At 42.4% G+C, this 17,202-nt stretch overlaps 1 protein-coding gene across 1 annotated transcript; it reads left to right on the forward strand.

Annotated features, from left to right (window-relative positions):
- Positions 1-6,169: 6,169 nt before the first annotated feature.
- LOC122542437 (maestro heat-like repeat-containing protein family member 1) lies at positions 6,170-11,095 on the forward strand. Its single transcript, XM_043680128.2, has one exon. It carries the CDS (start codon positions 6,170-6,172, stop codon positions 11,093-11,095), a length of 4,926 nt encoding a protein of 1,641 aa, XP_043536063.2.
- Positions 11,096-17,202: the final 6,107 nt, after the last annotated feature.

Raw genomic sequence — 17,202 nt, forward strand, 5'->3', positions numbered from 1 at the left:
ATTCCTTTGCTCAGCTGTCTTTCCCTCCCTCTAGCCTTATCTCCACTGATTACTTATTCCTTTAGCCTTCCTGTTAAAGTACAGATTTGAGATGGCCCAGGGAATCCCTTGTGGACTCAACCAGTAAGCCTCTCTTGGTTCATCCCTCAGATCGTACTTTTGGTAACCTGGAATAAAAAAACCCCTTACAGACATTTTAGTTTAATTTTAGTCATCCCCTTTATTTACTAATAGCATCACTGTTACAACATAGCACTGATACCTATAAGCTAAACTAACTGGGTTATAATAACCCAGGAGAGTAGGATATCAGTTCTTCAAGAGCCCTGTCGGGCTACTCTGTTATACTATCACAGACTGAGTTCCTTTATACAAAAGGTTTACAAAAGCTGTACTATCACAAGCAGGCTTTCTTTATCCAAAACGTTAACAAAAGCACTGCAAGTTCTGAACTAGACAGATAACAGTGAAGCACAATAATTCGGGAGAGAAGTTAATTGATGCTGAGTTTTGTTTCGTGGTCAGAATGAAACACTGTTACTAATTTCACAAAGGAACAGCCCTGAATATTATCATTCGGTGTCCTGTTTACGGATTCACTGATGTTAAGGTAAATGTTCTTTAATTGCCTTACCCTCCCTGATTGTCTATTTTCTACTGTGCAGCAAATGAGTTCTATAATTCAACATTACATTTTAGTCTAAATGTTTAAGGACAAGTTTTAAGGTTATAGACTTTCTAATTCCTCCCCACCCCTGTCATAGATTCATATGGCACAGAAAAAGCCCTTTGACCCATTGAGTCTACACCAACGTAACTACCACAAAGCATGCTCTAATCCCAATTTCCTGCACTGGTCCCATATCCTTGAATGTTATATTTGAAGTACTCATCCAAATGTCGTCACCATGTAGACCACCTCCTCCTGGTTTCTACTAGTTCCGATGAAGGGTCACTGGACCCAGAACGTTAACTCTGCTTTCTTTTCACAGATCTGCTAAACTTCTCCAGCAACTTCTGGTTTTGATTCAGATTTTTAATCAGTAAGGAAATCAAGAGTTGTATGAGAAGGCAGGGGAATGGAGTTGAGGATTAATTGACTCATTGACTGACCAAGCAGACTCAGTGGCCTCCTATCCCTTAAAGAAGGTATGTCTGACTGTGCGGGACTTCCTCACTGCTGCTCTCGGTGTGTCAAGCTAGATTATTTGCTCACGTACCTGGAGGGTGACTGGAATTCTTTGAATGTAGTGTGTGCAGTGCATCCCATTTGCACGGGGAGTTGCAATGGTCCAGATCATCTGGGTCAGGATAGTGGAGGAAATATCCGTGTCCAGACCTCTTGAAAGTTCTGACAAACTGACTGTGTGGTAATTACTCAGGAAGTTGTAACTTCCATTTGGCAATTACCTGGCATCTGGAATCCAACCCGGGTGCCCAAGCCAGAGGTAGAACTGGAAACTTCAAGGCCTTTTGACTGACATAGAGTGTAGTTTGCTGGGGGCAGTTCAAGGATCTAGCTCCTTGGTCAACTACAAAACTCAACAGAGATGTTGCTTCAACTTTTAGATCTGTTCATAGCATTGAGCAATTCAAACTTATTCTAATGTAAAATTAGAAAAAAAGTGTTTGTTTTCAAACACCAGAGCAGAGCGAGGGATAATGAGGCAGACAGCAGAGTGAGGCAATGAGCAGTCAGCCAAGTGCCAGAGTGAGCAAGGATTGGTGAGACAGACCCCAGAGTGAGGGCAAGGGGCAATGAGCTAGACCCCTGTTGCGTCTACCACACAATGTGTTTGAACCGTTACATCTAGCGAATAAACTGTGAGTCATAAAATCTCCACAGTGTGGAAACAGGCCATTTGGCCCAACAAGTTCACATCGACCCTCCGAAGAGTAACCCACCCAGACCCATTCTCCTACATTTCCCCTGACTTATGCACCTTTCCCACACATCTCTGAACACTATGGGCAATTCAGCTTGGCCAATCCACCTAACCTGCACCTCTTTGGACTGTGGGAGGAAATTGAAGCACCTGGAGGAAACCCACACAGAGACAGTCACCTGAGGATGGAATTGAACCTGGGTCCCAGATGCTGTGAGGCAGCAGTGCTAACCACTGTGCCACCCTAAATTCAATTCTTAATAATAGTAAAGCAATAATTTTTGCTTATTTGACACAATTAATATTAGAACAAGAAATACACTATAAACTAACAATATACACCAATCTTAATTTTATGATTGTATACCCCCACACTAGAACTTGGCCAGGCTCCCTGTGCTGATGTCGCCTGGTCTTCCAATGGTTTCAGAGGTGCCTTCAGGTTCAGTCACCCACATCGATCAGACCCAACCAGATGTTGCCAAATTGATGGCAGGGTGGTCCTTAAGTGTCCATTACTGGAGGTGCTGGGTGCACGTAGCCTCCTTCAAATAAGTGTGCGAGGGGCTTCCGTGTCTGGTACACACCTTGATGTTTCCGATTGGTCCCGAGGACGATATGCCATTGTCCCATTCAAACCCAAATTTGGGCGTGTATTGTAGGGTCTGCTGCTGTCAAGTTTGTTTGCCGACTGTCTGTGGGCAACTGCAGCCTGTCTGGATTCTGCAGCACGAGGATTGACACAGTCACTTCAGTCAAGACTGGCTTCCATTTCCCAGCATGCTTTAGTCCTTGTCCACTTTATTAAATTCATCATACATTTTTCATTTTGAGTGGCCTGTCTGGCCACACCCCAGAGTGGGGGGCAAAGGGTAATGAGACAGACCGCAGGGTGAGGGCCAATCGGAGTGAGGCACTCTGGGTTAAATTCCTGTAACTCCTTCCCTCCCCTCCAACAGCATTATGGGTATCCTTACACCCTTGGGACTGCTCCAGTTTTAGAAGACAACTGATCCCTGCAAGCACAATTAGGGAATAAATGTTGAGTCAGACAGTGAATAAAAATTGAAAAAAAAGAAGCAAAAATGACAAAAAAAACCTACCAAGCACAGGGGGCAGCATGGTGCCTCAGTGGTTAGCACTGCTGCCTCTCTGCACCAAGGACCCGGGTTCAAGTCCAGCCTCGGGCGACTGTCTGTGTGGAGTTTGCACGTTCTCCCCGTGTCTGCTTGGGTTTCCTCTGGGTGGTCTGGTTCCCTTCCACAGCCCAAAGATGCACAGGTCAGGTGGATTGGTCATGCTAAATTGCCCATATATTCAGGGATGTGTGGGTTAGGCGCATTAGACAGAGGAAATGTAGAGTAATAGGGCATGGGTTTGGGTGGGATACTCTTCAAAAGATCGGTGTGGACCTGAAGGGCCTGTTTCCACACAGTAAGGATTCGATGATTCACAGGCCACAGCCATAGTGTTTGGTAATCAGAAGATATGATATTCTATCAGCATGGTACCTGAGTGTACAGCACAGTGACGAGTGGTTCTATTTTATCCTTAAGGAAACACTGATTGAAGACAAGTAAGTCAGCGCTGGATCCAAGACCTTGACATCCTAATTCCAAAAGTGCAGTGATCTTTTAAATTATTAGCATAACTTTATTGAATATTTGAGGCAATTACCCCTTTTTAAAAAATATGCAATGTGTGACTGAGTGACCCGTACCAGATGCAAACCATCTCCTTTTCCTGTGTTCTTTGTGAACTGTTGATTTATTCAGATATATGATTTAAGGTAAAGACGTTCTGTGTGGATATAAAGAGGTGACGAGATCATAAGATGATACTGTTGAATTGCTTCCCTGTGATTCACAAAAAACTTCAAAGTGGAAGTTGGAAAAGTAAAAGCAATACATTTATCTTCAATTCACATTGTTTTTGATTTGATTTATTCGTGTCACATGTACCTAGGTACAGTGAAAGGTTTTGTTCCGCGTGCAGTACAGATAGATCATACCATTCAAAGTGCATTAGAGTAATAGAATAGAGCGAGGAATACAATGTTACGGCTGCAGAGAAAGTGCTCAAAGAGTGAGATCAAAGTTAGATTTAAAATGTGAGAGTTCCATTTGTACGTCTGATAACAGCGTGGAAGAAGCTGTTATTGAATCCCTTGGTATGTGTGTTTAAGCTTTTGTATCGTCTGCCTGAGGGAAAAGTTGGAAGAGATTAGAATCAGGGTGAGAGGGGTCTTTGATGATGTTGGCTGCCTTTCTGAGGCAGTGAGAAAGGTAGATGGAGTCGATGGATGGAAAGTTGGCTTGAGTGATAGAGACAATAAAACTGCAGATGCTGGAATCCAATGTAGAGAAGCAGGGGCCTGGATGAACACAGCAAGGGTTATACTTGAAACGTCGACGCCTCCACCTCCTGATCGCTGTGTCCTTCCAGACCTTTGTTTGTCTAGTTTGCCTGATGACTGAGCTGTATTCACAACTCTCTGTAATTTCTCACAGCTCTTTGTCATTGGTGTAACCAGACATTTGATAATTCAGGAAATATTCCAGGGACCCGTGTTCAAATCTTGCCAAAGCAGACAGTGCGATTTAAAACAAAAAGAAATCTGGAATGAAGAGTCTAGTGATGATTATGAAACTGTTGTTGATTGTCATTAAATCCCATCCGGTTCACTAATGTCCTTTAGGGAAGGAAACTACTGTCCTTACCCGGTGTGACTCTAGACCCACAGTAACGTGGTTGAATCTTATCTGCCCTCTGGGCAATTAGGAATGGACAATAAATGTTGGCCTAGTCAGCAACACCCACATCCCATGAATGAGGAACAAACGGTTAACCAGTATGTGGAAAGTCATCACATCAAACTCGATTATCATTTTGGTCAACAGAGGCATAGCAGAAACAGCTTCCCCCCCCCCCCGCCATCTGAAAAGTAGAACGTTCCTATGAAACCTTTTGTAAGTTGAAATGGCATGAAGCGAAGACGGGAAAAATTTTGCTTTTTTTTCGGAAAAGTGAAAATACTTTTCGGATTTCTTTCAGTTAGAGAAAACAGGAACAAGTGTAGGCATTTTGTAAAAGCAAAATGGCGTAAAGCAAACGTTCGGATAATGGGGGATATCTGTAATGGTCCTTTATATAGCTTCACATTCCATTAACAACGTTTTCCAAACCAAACAGAGGCAGTAGGAGTCTTCCAGCTGTACAATTCTACTTCTGAGTTTCAGACCATGTTGACTTGTAACGTTACCGCCTCTGTCACTGGATTGTTCGAAGTATATTTCAAAGACAACTTTTACAAACCACCCACAATAGCATGAGCTGGTCAAGCTGAAGGGTGTCCTCACCAGTGAGGTCATTAATCTGATAGGTCATGTGACAGCTTGAGTCACAAGACATCACAATGAGATTCATGACTGCACGAAGACTCCATTTTGTCAGGCACAATGGCCTTTTTAAATAAAGGCGTTGATCGCTTGGACATCCAGCAATTCAACTTTGTGTTTGATCATGAAGAGAGTGAGGAAGAGTTTCTTCAATTGAAATCCTTCAAGATAATCCACAGTATTCAAAATTGAAAACATCAAGTCCTTTCATAACTCTCAGAATCAGAATCTGTAAGCGTAAGTCTGTGCAGGAATAGCAACCTAATCTTAACCCTAACCCTAACCCTAACCCTAACCTTATTGCAGAATCTCCCCCAGTAGGAGATGTGTTTCGGCTAACAACAAAACAGGAGCAGTCTTTTGAAAACTTGATGTGTGACACGGGCGCATGTTTATCGCCTGGAGATTCCATCCCAAAACGCTCCCCAGCAGATTTAATCTCTCTTGAACTAAATCTCGAGGAAAGTCACAATCCATAGGTAAATATACTTCTTGCTTAAGAAGAAATCATCACAAGTTCAAATATTGAACTGAAAGAGATGCAAATAATTCATCAAGATGGAAAAAAAATCTGCCAGTCTAACCATTTTATAACATCAGAATTGCGATTTGTAATTAATTCAATTCCCAAATTCTTTCATAGCAAAGGTGATCATTACTATTAGGAAGCACATTGGAAATTTGGCTTTGAAAAGGATTCAGGAAATAAACAAAACATTGATTCTTCGAAAATTCTACAGCCACAGTTGATAAAATAATTAAACAATGGCAATTATTTAGAAGTAGCCGAAGAATTCGATGAGCATTTCAGAAATACATTCAGCAGTGAGGTGTGTGCACACTTTGGTTTGTGAGTGTGTTTCTTATAGAAAGAAACTAGTGATTATGAGGTTGGAATCTTGGATGCGTGTGATCCTGGGCTTGTGTTCTGATAGCAGTGAGCTGGTTAGGCTGAGAGTGATCGATTCCTTACAGGAACTGGGCCACACCAAAAGAAAAAGAGTTCTACTTTTCCTTCGCAAGTTTCTAACCGAGCACCAATGTTTGCCATTGTTCCAGCGCATCACTCTACTGAAGAGCATCTTCGTGATAGCCAAGGACAGCTCTGTACACTTAGGTCGGCCACTGTCAAAAAAGCTCATCTCTTTGGCTTTGACAGAAATGACCAAATTATCAAACGTTACTGATGGACACAGGGAAACTGCCAGTAACCTCCTGCTTATTCTGGGCTGTAGTTTCCCCACTGAAGTTTTCACTGAGCTGCAGACAATGATCCATCGACAGATCCCAGCTAATTTTTACGTGATACTAACACTTGCAAACTTAAGTTGTGAGAACGTGTATTGCATTGTCCCATTGCTGAAACCTTTGATGGAAAAAATTCTCTTCATGCTGCAAATCGAGACATGCGAACGAATAAAGTGGGTGTTCTGCTATGCCTTCAGTCTTTTCAGCAAGAGCATCCTCACTTACATTTCAGACTCAGAGAAGACCCCACACCCTCCGCTGAGGAAGAATGCCTTCTACAATGAGTTTTCTGCTGCTTATGACGTTTTTTTCCATTACTGGTTGAAAGTGAAGGAATCCAAGGTGAACGTGGCGGTGGTTGAAGCAATTGGCCAGATTTCCTATCTGCTTCCTAACGACAAAGTGGAGAATGAGCTACCTGCACTAATTCCAACCATTTTATCCATGTACCAGAAAACAGTGAGTGATCTTTCTGTCACTAAGGCCATGTGTGGCATATTGCAAACTACCATGGAAAGGGATAGTAAAATGCTGGTGGCGCATCTGGATTGTCTACTGATGATTTTACATCAGCAGGTCTGTATTACTATGAATCAACCCACCAGCCCGTTATCTGAAGCCCAAAGAAATAAACTCCTTTGCTGCTTCAAACTCTTAACTCCAGCCTTCATTGACCAGTTACTAACATTCCTTTTCCTGGAATTGGAAATCAGCGATGAGCAGATTCTGTTGGGAGCATTGGCGATAATGAACTACCTGATCAGTAACATCCCTTCATGCCTGGAAAGTCAGAGGAGTCAGATCCTGATGAGTCTGGCGCTGCCGATGACAATGAGAAGTAACAGAGTGAAGGGAATACTTGCTCAGGTAATACACACCATGGCCACTCAAGGTTACCTGGAACTGAACAGGGGAGTGGAACTGATTGAGTTTATAATTGAACAGTGTGCGCTGCCCACTGTGGAGGACAAGAAAGGTATTAGCATCGGTGAAAGGAGAGAGGATTTCAGCAATGTTATTATAGACAGAGATGTAAAGAGGCAGTATGAAAAATTGGTGGAAGAACTGACCACAACTCTGAACATTGATAATCTTCTCTGGCCATTGCTATTGGAGTTTGTGATCCCAGTAAGGTACACCAATGCCTTAGCTCTTGTCTGTGGTTCCTTGGTGTACCTTGGAAAGAAGAAACAGGAAGCCGGAGCAACAGAGTTTGTTCTAAATTATGAGGAGCACGTGAACCTTCCAAATTGCCAGGCGTTACTCACACGGCTGTTGACCGTGGCTTCATCTCCTTATGAAGGGAATGGTCAAGGAATCCCAGCTCTGTCTTTACTGCAAGTCCTGGGTATTAACATTCATCCTGCGGCAGTGAAGGTCTGGGACAAAGAACTCCCAATTCTAACGAATTACCTTCAAGAATTTCCAGGGAATCAGCTGCTTCAGAATCAATGGGAAGAAAAATTGTTACACGTTTTGTGCCAAACGCTGGAGGAGATAGAAGATGAAGTGTGGATTGTCCAGCTGAGTGAAATGATGAGCAAATACCTTTATAGATTTTACCCTACCCCACAGCAGAAGGGGTTTCTCTATAAGTGTTTGGGGATAGTGTTGCAACTGACCCAGAACCAGGAAGTGGTGAAGAAGAAACTTCATGAGATGTTCCAGATTGTCTGTCATGGTGAAGATTTAGAAAGGGAGGGTGCAGCTATTGGAATTGGCCAGTGTTCCCACATCCACTTGGATATCAGCCTAACTATGTTGAAAAATTGTTCAAGGCTGAATATTTTTAAGAAGACTGCAAGCTTCTATCAGATAATGAAAGACCAAGGTAGCATTGAAGTAATGAAAGTGAAAAGCACGCTCATTTTAAGCTATGGATATGTAATATGGTTTTCGCAAAAGGAGCTCATCTTACCAAGATTAGAGACTGACATTCTACAAAATGTCCTTAACCATTTCAACATGAAGATTTTGGGAATGAAGGTTCAAGTCAAGGACACAACAATGAAGTTGAGTCTGATAAAGGCTATAACCCTCATGGCCAAGGTGATCCTACCAGTGAAAGACGAAGCTAGCTACAAGTTGGCCAGGAAAGTTGAGCTGGTGAGCTATCTGCAAGACTTCATCAAGGCTGAGCCTAGGGACACCATGAGAACGTCCATTCGGAAGGCTGCCATAGACGCTTGTGCAGTTCTTGTGATTGTGGAGCCTTTATTAAGTGACCATACAGAATTGGTTAGAGTGTGTTTGAATAGTGTTTTCAGCCTTCCATATATGAATGGCATCAATGCCAATGAAAGTAAGGACATGAACATAGCCAAGAAGCAGGAGCTTTACAATGAGACATTGGCATCACTTGAGAATTTTCTGAAGCAATTTCTAATTTTCCGCTTGTCACCTGACGGTCTTCAGTTTCTGTTCAAGAACATGATGTTTTGGATTGAGTCCAAAAAGAACTATGAACGAGAAAAATCACTGGAGATGGCCTTACACCTCTTGAACTTTTATCTGGAAGAAACTGACATTAATGACAAACCTCCATCTCACAACTTGGCCGCTGTAACTGGATATATTGTGCTTCGGTGTTCAGATCCATCAATAATTGTGAGGGAAAAAGCCATTGAATGTTTGTATCTATTGCTTCAAATACAGTTACAATTGGAAAGATTGCCTAGAAATCAGACAGATGAAGAGGTGAAACATCTGAAAGCTATCAAAGATGGATTAAAAGACACCAGCAGTGATGCCCTCTATTGTGTGTGCACCGATATTGGTAAAGTCCTGTCCAGATGTATGCCTCACAATCATGTAGACACTCTACTCTTCAGTCTTTCGGAAGGACTCAGTGACGAGCAGTTAAATGGCTCGTTTGTGGCTTCTATTGTTATGAACGTTCTCATAAGGAAGTGTGGAGCCATCCTTAATGACATCCCTGGGATAATCAAGGTTTTGTATGATCAGCTGCAATCCATCACAGAACCTCGGATAATTCGTGCGGTGATGCACATTATCTCGATTCTGGCTTCACAGAATGTGCTGATGATTTTGCCCTTTCTTCTCAAATACCAAATTCCATTCCATACGTACAATGGTGAGGTATGGCAATCTCTGCTGAATGACAATGTAGTTGCAAAGACTTCTGTGAAGTATCTGCTGGATAACTTAAAACTGCTGTATGACGATAGGAAAGAGCGCTTTGTTCAAAAGACAACACGATCAATAACCCAACAGCCATTTGTTGTTATGAGTGCTCTACATGCAATGATATGCAGTCCAAAATCAGAAAGTGTGATAAACATCCTGTACCCACAGTTGTTCTGCACCATTCTAATTTATCTCAGTTCCAGTGTGCAGATCTGGTACCCCAGCGAATTTCCAGGAATGCCAAAGGATTGGGAAACCTTCAGCCAGTTGGACGAGCCTGGCGGCAATGACGTCTTTAAATACGCTGTTGAGATACTGCAAGCCCTCCTGAAACATGGAAAGACCGAAGGTTCAAATGTTGCAAAGATGGGAAGTTGGGGCCTCATAAAGAGTCCAGAGAAGCACCACAAGGGAGTTATGCTGCTGGCCAGTGCAATGGCTACATGTGCTGTCCCTCACCTGATCAGCATTGTGGAGCAACTCATCCCTTTCCTTGCTAATGTCCATGAGAAACACCGGATCACCATAGCTGCCTTCTTTGCAGAGCTCTTAAATCACCCCGTGATGTTGGAACTGTCCCTCACTGACACTCTCGTGACCAGCTTGCTTCGAAGCTTGATTGATACGTCTCCCACTGTCCAGTGTCTGGCTCTGAAAGGTTTAGGAAATGTTGGAGCCTCTCAGAAGGTAGAAAAATATTCGACCAAATTGTTGTCTGCAATGATCGCAATGATACACAAGTACTCCGAAACCAACAAATTCATAACAGTTGAGGCAATGTCAAGCATTTCAAAGATCCTAGATCAGCTGCAGGGAAGTCTTGCAGATTCTATTCTGGTGGATGTGGCACTTACAATCCAGCCTCTCTTTGAACACAAGCAGGACCAACTGAGAACGACTGCGTTTAAAGTCCACGAGAAAATAATCCAATTCATCAAAGTTCAGCCTGACCCTGCATTAATGGAACACCTCCATTCAACCCTGATCAGCTTGTTGCTACATCTCAACGATGACAGCCAGGATGTGCGGAAAGCCTGCAAATCAGTGCTGCATTCGATGGGACCAATCATGGCAACAGAGGGCCCAAGCACTATGCTTCAAGAGCTCTCACTGGAGGAACCTGCACTGGATTATGAGGCATATTTAAGCGAGATCGCCAAGCAGATTAGCAAAGAATTGCCCGACAAGGTCACCTTCTACATAGCGAGCTGTGCTGCCTTTTTCAAAAGTGTACAACCAGAGATAAGAGAAAATGCTGTCACCTTGATAGGTTTGCTCATGTACAATGCAGCGCCAGATTATTCCACGTTCTCCGTCGACCCCATTTGTGAGGAGATCAATACTCTCCTGTTTGATCCAGTGAAAAGCGTCCGACTCAAAGCAGCTGAGGCTGTACAATACCTCTACATGTACTGAGGATCAAGCTCTGTGAGGTGTGATATCAAAAATGGCTGACAGGAAGACATCATTGCTATGGAAATAGCTTGGGCTGTTCTGTAGACAAGTTAAAGTCCCAGGTGGAAAGCTGCGAGTTTTTTTTTAACTACTTGAACCTCTGTAAAGGACATCACATGTGATAATCTGTAAAATCATTTACCAAAAGAACGATCTGAATTTATTTTAAATAATATTTTTGGATTAAATTATAAATTTATATTTTACTTCCTGCCTTTTAAAAACTGCTTGTCTCTCTTGGTTGAACTCCAGAGTTGGAGGGCATAGGTTTAAGGTGAGAGGGGAAAGATATAAAAAGGACCTAAGGGGCAACCTTTTCCCGCAGATGTTGGTACGTGTGTGGAATGAGCTGCCAGAGGAAATGGTGGAGGCTGGTACAATTGCAACATTTAAAAGGCATTTGGATGGGTCTATAAATAGGAAGGGTTTGGAGGGACATGGGCCAGGTACTGGCAGATGAGACTAGATTGGGTTGGGATATCTGGTCGGCATGGATGGGTTGGACCAAAGGGTCTGTCTCCATGCTGTACATATCTATGACTGTATGACTCTATTTATAGTTTTTTAAGTCCCTTCTTGGATCCTTCTCCCATTACATTCCAACATCCCTCGATTTCCTCCCTTCTGATCACGTGTTTGTATCAATCTTCAGTTTTGCCTCACAGGTAGTTTGCTCTCCTCCTTCCTGCCTCAGTCCATCGTTGTTACTTCCACTTCACACTCTGCAAGAGCTGTCCAGTTTGTTTTCTGCTTTGGCCACACAACCCTGCAGTTATTTCTCCCCTTCAAGCGGTGATCCAATTCACCTCATTCCAAATTATTGTGGAATCTGCATCTTCCTCCCTTTCCTGTGGATGGAAAAATGAAATCTCCTCATTTCTCCCCTCTGGTACTTTGGCAGATTATTTAACATCTGTGTTTTCTGGTTATATAACCTTTAATCATTTTTGCTCCTATCCAATTTTTCAAAACCATCTGTGATTTTTGCATGGTTCTGTTAGGTCTTCCATAACCTTCTCTGCTGCAAGGAGAAAATAAGATCCCAGGTGCCTCAGACATTACACATTATTAAAATCTCTTATCCGTAGATCTATTCTAATAAATCTCCCAAAAGGAAATGCAGTAAACTTTTTATTATCCAGTACCTATCGGACCAGCAATGTGTGAATTGATCAAATGTTCTGGATAATCAAGAGGCCCGCATAATCAATGTGAAAATCCATGCTTAGTAATGGAAGGTAATGCAGGGGTATACACACCACTGTTATACTTGATTTACACCTTAATAATAATGGAACTTTGCTTTAACTAAAACTTACCGGCAGAGAGCATTCTCACTCACACCCTCAACTGACTATTCCAACATTGCAGTGTTTGAAAGAAATTGACTCGAAATTGAATCAATCGTTGATATTTCAAGTAGCCATTCAATTGAACAAGTATACTTACATTGAGGTAATTAAATTTTAAAAAGGAAAATAATACATTAAACTTTACGGTCTTGGGGGTATATAACTTTTTGTCAGTTTATCAAGAGTGCCAGTTCATAAGGTACCAATTAAAACAAAGTTTGCTGGACCAATAAAACTTAGAAATGACGCTAACTGGTCCGACCAGTATTGTATCCCTCAGGTACAACCGACATGTTAATTTCAATTTCTTACTGTATCAATCTGATTCTTCCCTCTGGACTCCCTTAAATTTCTGCCATCTAAATCTTTACTGTCCTTTAGGCAAACCTGCAGTTGCCCTCTGTCTCTTGATATTATCTAAAGGACTAATTCTAACTCCTGTACCTGCCTGAATAAGAGTATCAATCCCAAAGGTGACACCCTCAACTCTCCAACTTGACTGTTCAACTTGGGCTCCGTGGGGTAACCCTTGAAAATCATCCAAAGCCACTTTCCCCTCGACTCTTGCAGTTATCTACTGGTTTACTCCCAAATGTACCCAGAATGTTTACTTGTAAACAAGGCCTCTGCTATTTGTTGAATAAAGACAACACAAATTTCCAATCACCTCGCATTTGCTCATATGTGCCCACATCCTGGTGAATCTATGCTCCTTCTCTCTCTTTTGTTCAACAACCTTCCTATAATGGCAAACGTTCCACAGTCGTATACCAATGATATATTACACCGGCTCTGATTCACTATGTTTTTTTATCGAGTTTATGAACCATTCATCACCTCAATTATTTCAATCATTATGTCATTTTACTTTGTTGTCTCTCCTCTGATTTAATTCCTGTGCTCGAATTTCTATCCCAATATTATTCATAATCTTTGCTGATGGAGTTGCCAAGCTTTGGACTTCTCAATCATGGAGAACTGTGGACTATCAGCTAATTGCATTCGAAGCTGTGATTGATAGATTTCCAGGCATTAGGAGAATTAAACAAATTAAGTGAATGTAATACAGGATTGCTTCACACAGAATGCATGAAAGTTCCAGTACAGTCATCCTTTAATCCACTGGGATCAAACTTATAATTAGATTCATTGAAAAGTTAACCTTAAAAAAAAGAGCTTTTTACAATGGACAGCTGTGGCCCAATGTTCCAGACATAGGAAAATACTGTGAGTTCCATACTATTCCTAGTACTACTAAAGAATATTTACAGAGTCTGCTGATATAAGGAATAAATTAACTGTATTTAAGAAACATCTTACTGTGGCTTCATCTTGTCACAAGGCTGCCGAAGCAAAGTCTTCTCACTGTGTCTCACTCCCAATGATGATGTAAGCTGTGTTGTATTATCATATCTCATAGACAAAGTTATCCCCTTATATACAATACCTCCTCCCAAGTCCGTTATACTACATGCTCCCCAAGTCTCTGACTCAGTTTCCTATATACAGCGACAACAATGATAGCAGTTTCACTCATTTACCCAAATCAATTTGGGACAGTGCAGTGACTCAGTGGTTGGCACTGCTACCTCACCTCAACAAGGACCTGGGTTCGATTCCTGCCTTAGGCGACTGTCTGTATAGAGTTTGCACATTCTCCCTGTGCCTGTGTGTGTGTGCTCTGGTTTCCTCCCGCAATCCAAAGATGGGCAGCTTAGGTGGGTCGGTCATGTTAAGTTACCATGTAGTGTCCAGGGACTTGCAGGCTAGGTGGAGGAGTTGTGCAATTGGCAGGGTTATGTGGGGTGGGTTACTCTTTGGAGAGTTGGTGTGGACTTGATGAGCCGAATGGCCTGCTCACACACTGTAGGGATTCTATTCTATTAATTTTAACTATCCTCAGCTTTTTTTGAAGAGATTGGGAATTTGAGTCCTCCATGTAGCCTGTTGGATTCTGCTGGGCAGAAGGAGAATTGACAGTTGACTTTGGTTCAGCAATCAGATTGTCATCTGCACCTCTTCACCAATGCGGTATTTCTCATCTGCTTGATAGTCCTGATGACTGCTTTGTCTATTTGGATGGTTGCTTATGGGTAGGACCTAATGTGTGTCTGCTTCCACCACATTGCACCATTTTTGATTTGAAGAAAGTAAAATCATAGGTTTGTTGGCCCAACTCTTTCTCAGACTCTCCTGCTCCTCAGATGCTGCCTGACCTACTGTGCCACACTTTTTGACTCTGACTCTCCAGCAACTGCAGTCCTCACTTTCTCTCATGTGTAGGATATGTCATAGCTGTGAATCTGATAGGAATCCCCTTTCTCCCTCACGGTTTGAAGTCATCATCCTGTCCACACGCCTCCCGAGAGAGTAGGGAATTTAATTTCTAGTCTTCCAACAATGCAGGGTTCACATGGAACTAAGGTTTTCTGGAGTGGAGTTGGACAATCGATCAGAATTGCTCTTCTTCAGCAATCCTTTCCCTGTAATGAATCCTCTTTCAGCTTCTACATTGGCTTGTGGGTAGAGACTCATCAGAATTTGCAGGAGGCCATTCAGCCTTTTCTATCCTGATGACACCACCATAGTCAGTCAAATCTCAGATGGTGATGAGACAGACTACAGATGGGAGATGGAAGACTTGGAAAGATGATGTACTGAGAACAACCTAGCTCTCAATGCTGGCAAAACCAAAGAACTCAATACTGACTTTTAGCAGGATGTTACTCATGCCCCTCTACACATTAACAGTGCAGAGGTGGAAAGAGTGGAGTCTGTCAACCTCCTGGGAGTGGTCATCCACACTAGTCAACAAAGATCTGACTATACTAATCCAATTTTCCAGCTTTGGTCCATAGCCCTAGAGGCTACTGTAACACATACTGCTCAAATGTGAGTTCTAGTCTCCCAGTGAGTGAAAGAATTTCACCTCTGAGCCTTTTACCCCTTATCTTAAATCTATACCCCCTGGTCATTGACCCTACTACTGAAGAAAAAAGTGCCCTTTTACCCATCTGTGCCCTATACCCCTCTTAATCGTATACACCTCAATCAGGTCTGATCTCAACCTTCACTGCTCCAGGGAAACAACCTCAGCCTATCCAATCTTTCCTCATATCTCAGGCCAGTCACCATGTTGTTAAATCGAAAGTGTAATTCCATCCTTCTTTATAAAGCAGTGACCAGAACTGCATGTAATTATGTCCTAATCAGTGTTTTATGTATTTTCAGCAAAACCTCCCTGCTGTTGTATTCTGTGCCTCAGCTAACATTTTTCACTGTTTTTGTAACAAGATACATGAGACAATAAATAAATCAAATAAAGGCACTTACACCTTCTTATGCCTTCTTAACCATTTTATCTACTTACCCTCTGCAATCTGTAGATATGCGCACCAAATTCCCTCTGATCTTCAGTGCTTTCCAGAGTCCTACCCTTATTCGGTTAATTGCTTATCTTGTTATCTTGTTAATCCCCAAGTGCATTAATTACCTCACACTTTTCCAGGTTGAATTTCATTTACCACTGCTATGCTGAGCAGACCAGTCAATGGGCATCATTGGTGAGATGGTAATTCGGACAAATCCATATGATCCGTGAATACCTTGAACTACTCATTGGCAAACTGTGGTCCAGTAACTGAGGTAACAAGGTCCAGAATTCCATTTTGTTGCAAAGATCTCCTTCAATGAAGTAACCACTGCTTCAATCTATGACGCTGCATATTTTTGCCTTCTATCCATCTAGTGTAGTGCTGAGGTACGACCAATAAGTTCATTTACAAGTACTGTATTATTGTATCAATCTGATTTTTCCTTCTGGGCTCCCTGAAATTTCTGCAATCTAAGTCTTTATTATCCTTTAGGCAAGACCATAATTACCCTCTGTCTCTTAATATTACCTAAAGGACTTACTTGAACTGCAAAGCCGCAGGCGGTACAGCTTCATATAATCTTTTCCAGTCAGGCACGGTGGCTCAGTGGTTAGCACTGCTGCCTCACAGTGCCAGGAACCCGGGTTTGATTCTGGTCTTAGGCAACTGTCTGTGTGGAGTTTGCATGTTCTCGCTGTGTCTGCGTGGGTTTCCTCCAGGTGCTCTGGTTTCCTCCCACAGTCCAAAGATGTGCAGGTTAGGTGAATTGGGCATGCTAAGTTACCATGTAGTGTTCAGGGATGTGTGGGTTGGGTACATCAGTTAGGGGGAATGGGTCTTGGTGGGGTACTCTTGGGGGATGGTGTGGACTTGTTGGGCTGAATGGCCTGTTTCCACACTGTAGGGGTTCTATGGATAACAACGTTGAGAGAGCTGGCCCGTTGAACAGAATATCTTGCTCTGGCTTGACTTTTTGTGATATATTTCAGGATTGTCAGAATGGAAGTGTGTCTCCACATCTCTGAGGGAGACCCTGAGCAGAATCTCCTGTCAGAAATCTGGAGCTCCCTTATTGCATTAAAAGAAAGACAAGGTGGGGTCATAAATTATGTGAGATTGCCATTCTTCAGAAAATAAACAGAAAGTGGAAGAAAATACCAGCAGGAGTGACGGTGGATAAATTATCAGGGTCAGATGGATTGCAGCTTGTACTGTTAGAGAACATAGAACAATACAGCGCAGAACAGGCCTTTTATCCCTCGATGTTGTGCTGGCCTGTGAACTAATCTAAGCCCATCCTTCCACACTATCCTACCATCATCCATGTGCTTCTCCAAGGATT

Source organism: Chiloscyllium plagiosum, unplaced genomic scaffold (assembly GCF_037043375.1).
Source record: "Chiloscyllium plagiosum isolate Xiang-an unplaced genomic scaffold, Cpla_swu_hap1 HiC_scaffold_42, whole genome shotgun sequence".
Classification (NCBI taxonomy): Eukaryota; Metazoa; Chordata; class Chondrichthyes; order Orectolobiformes; family Hemiscylliidae; genus Chiloscyllium; species Chiloscyllium plagiosum.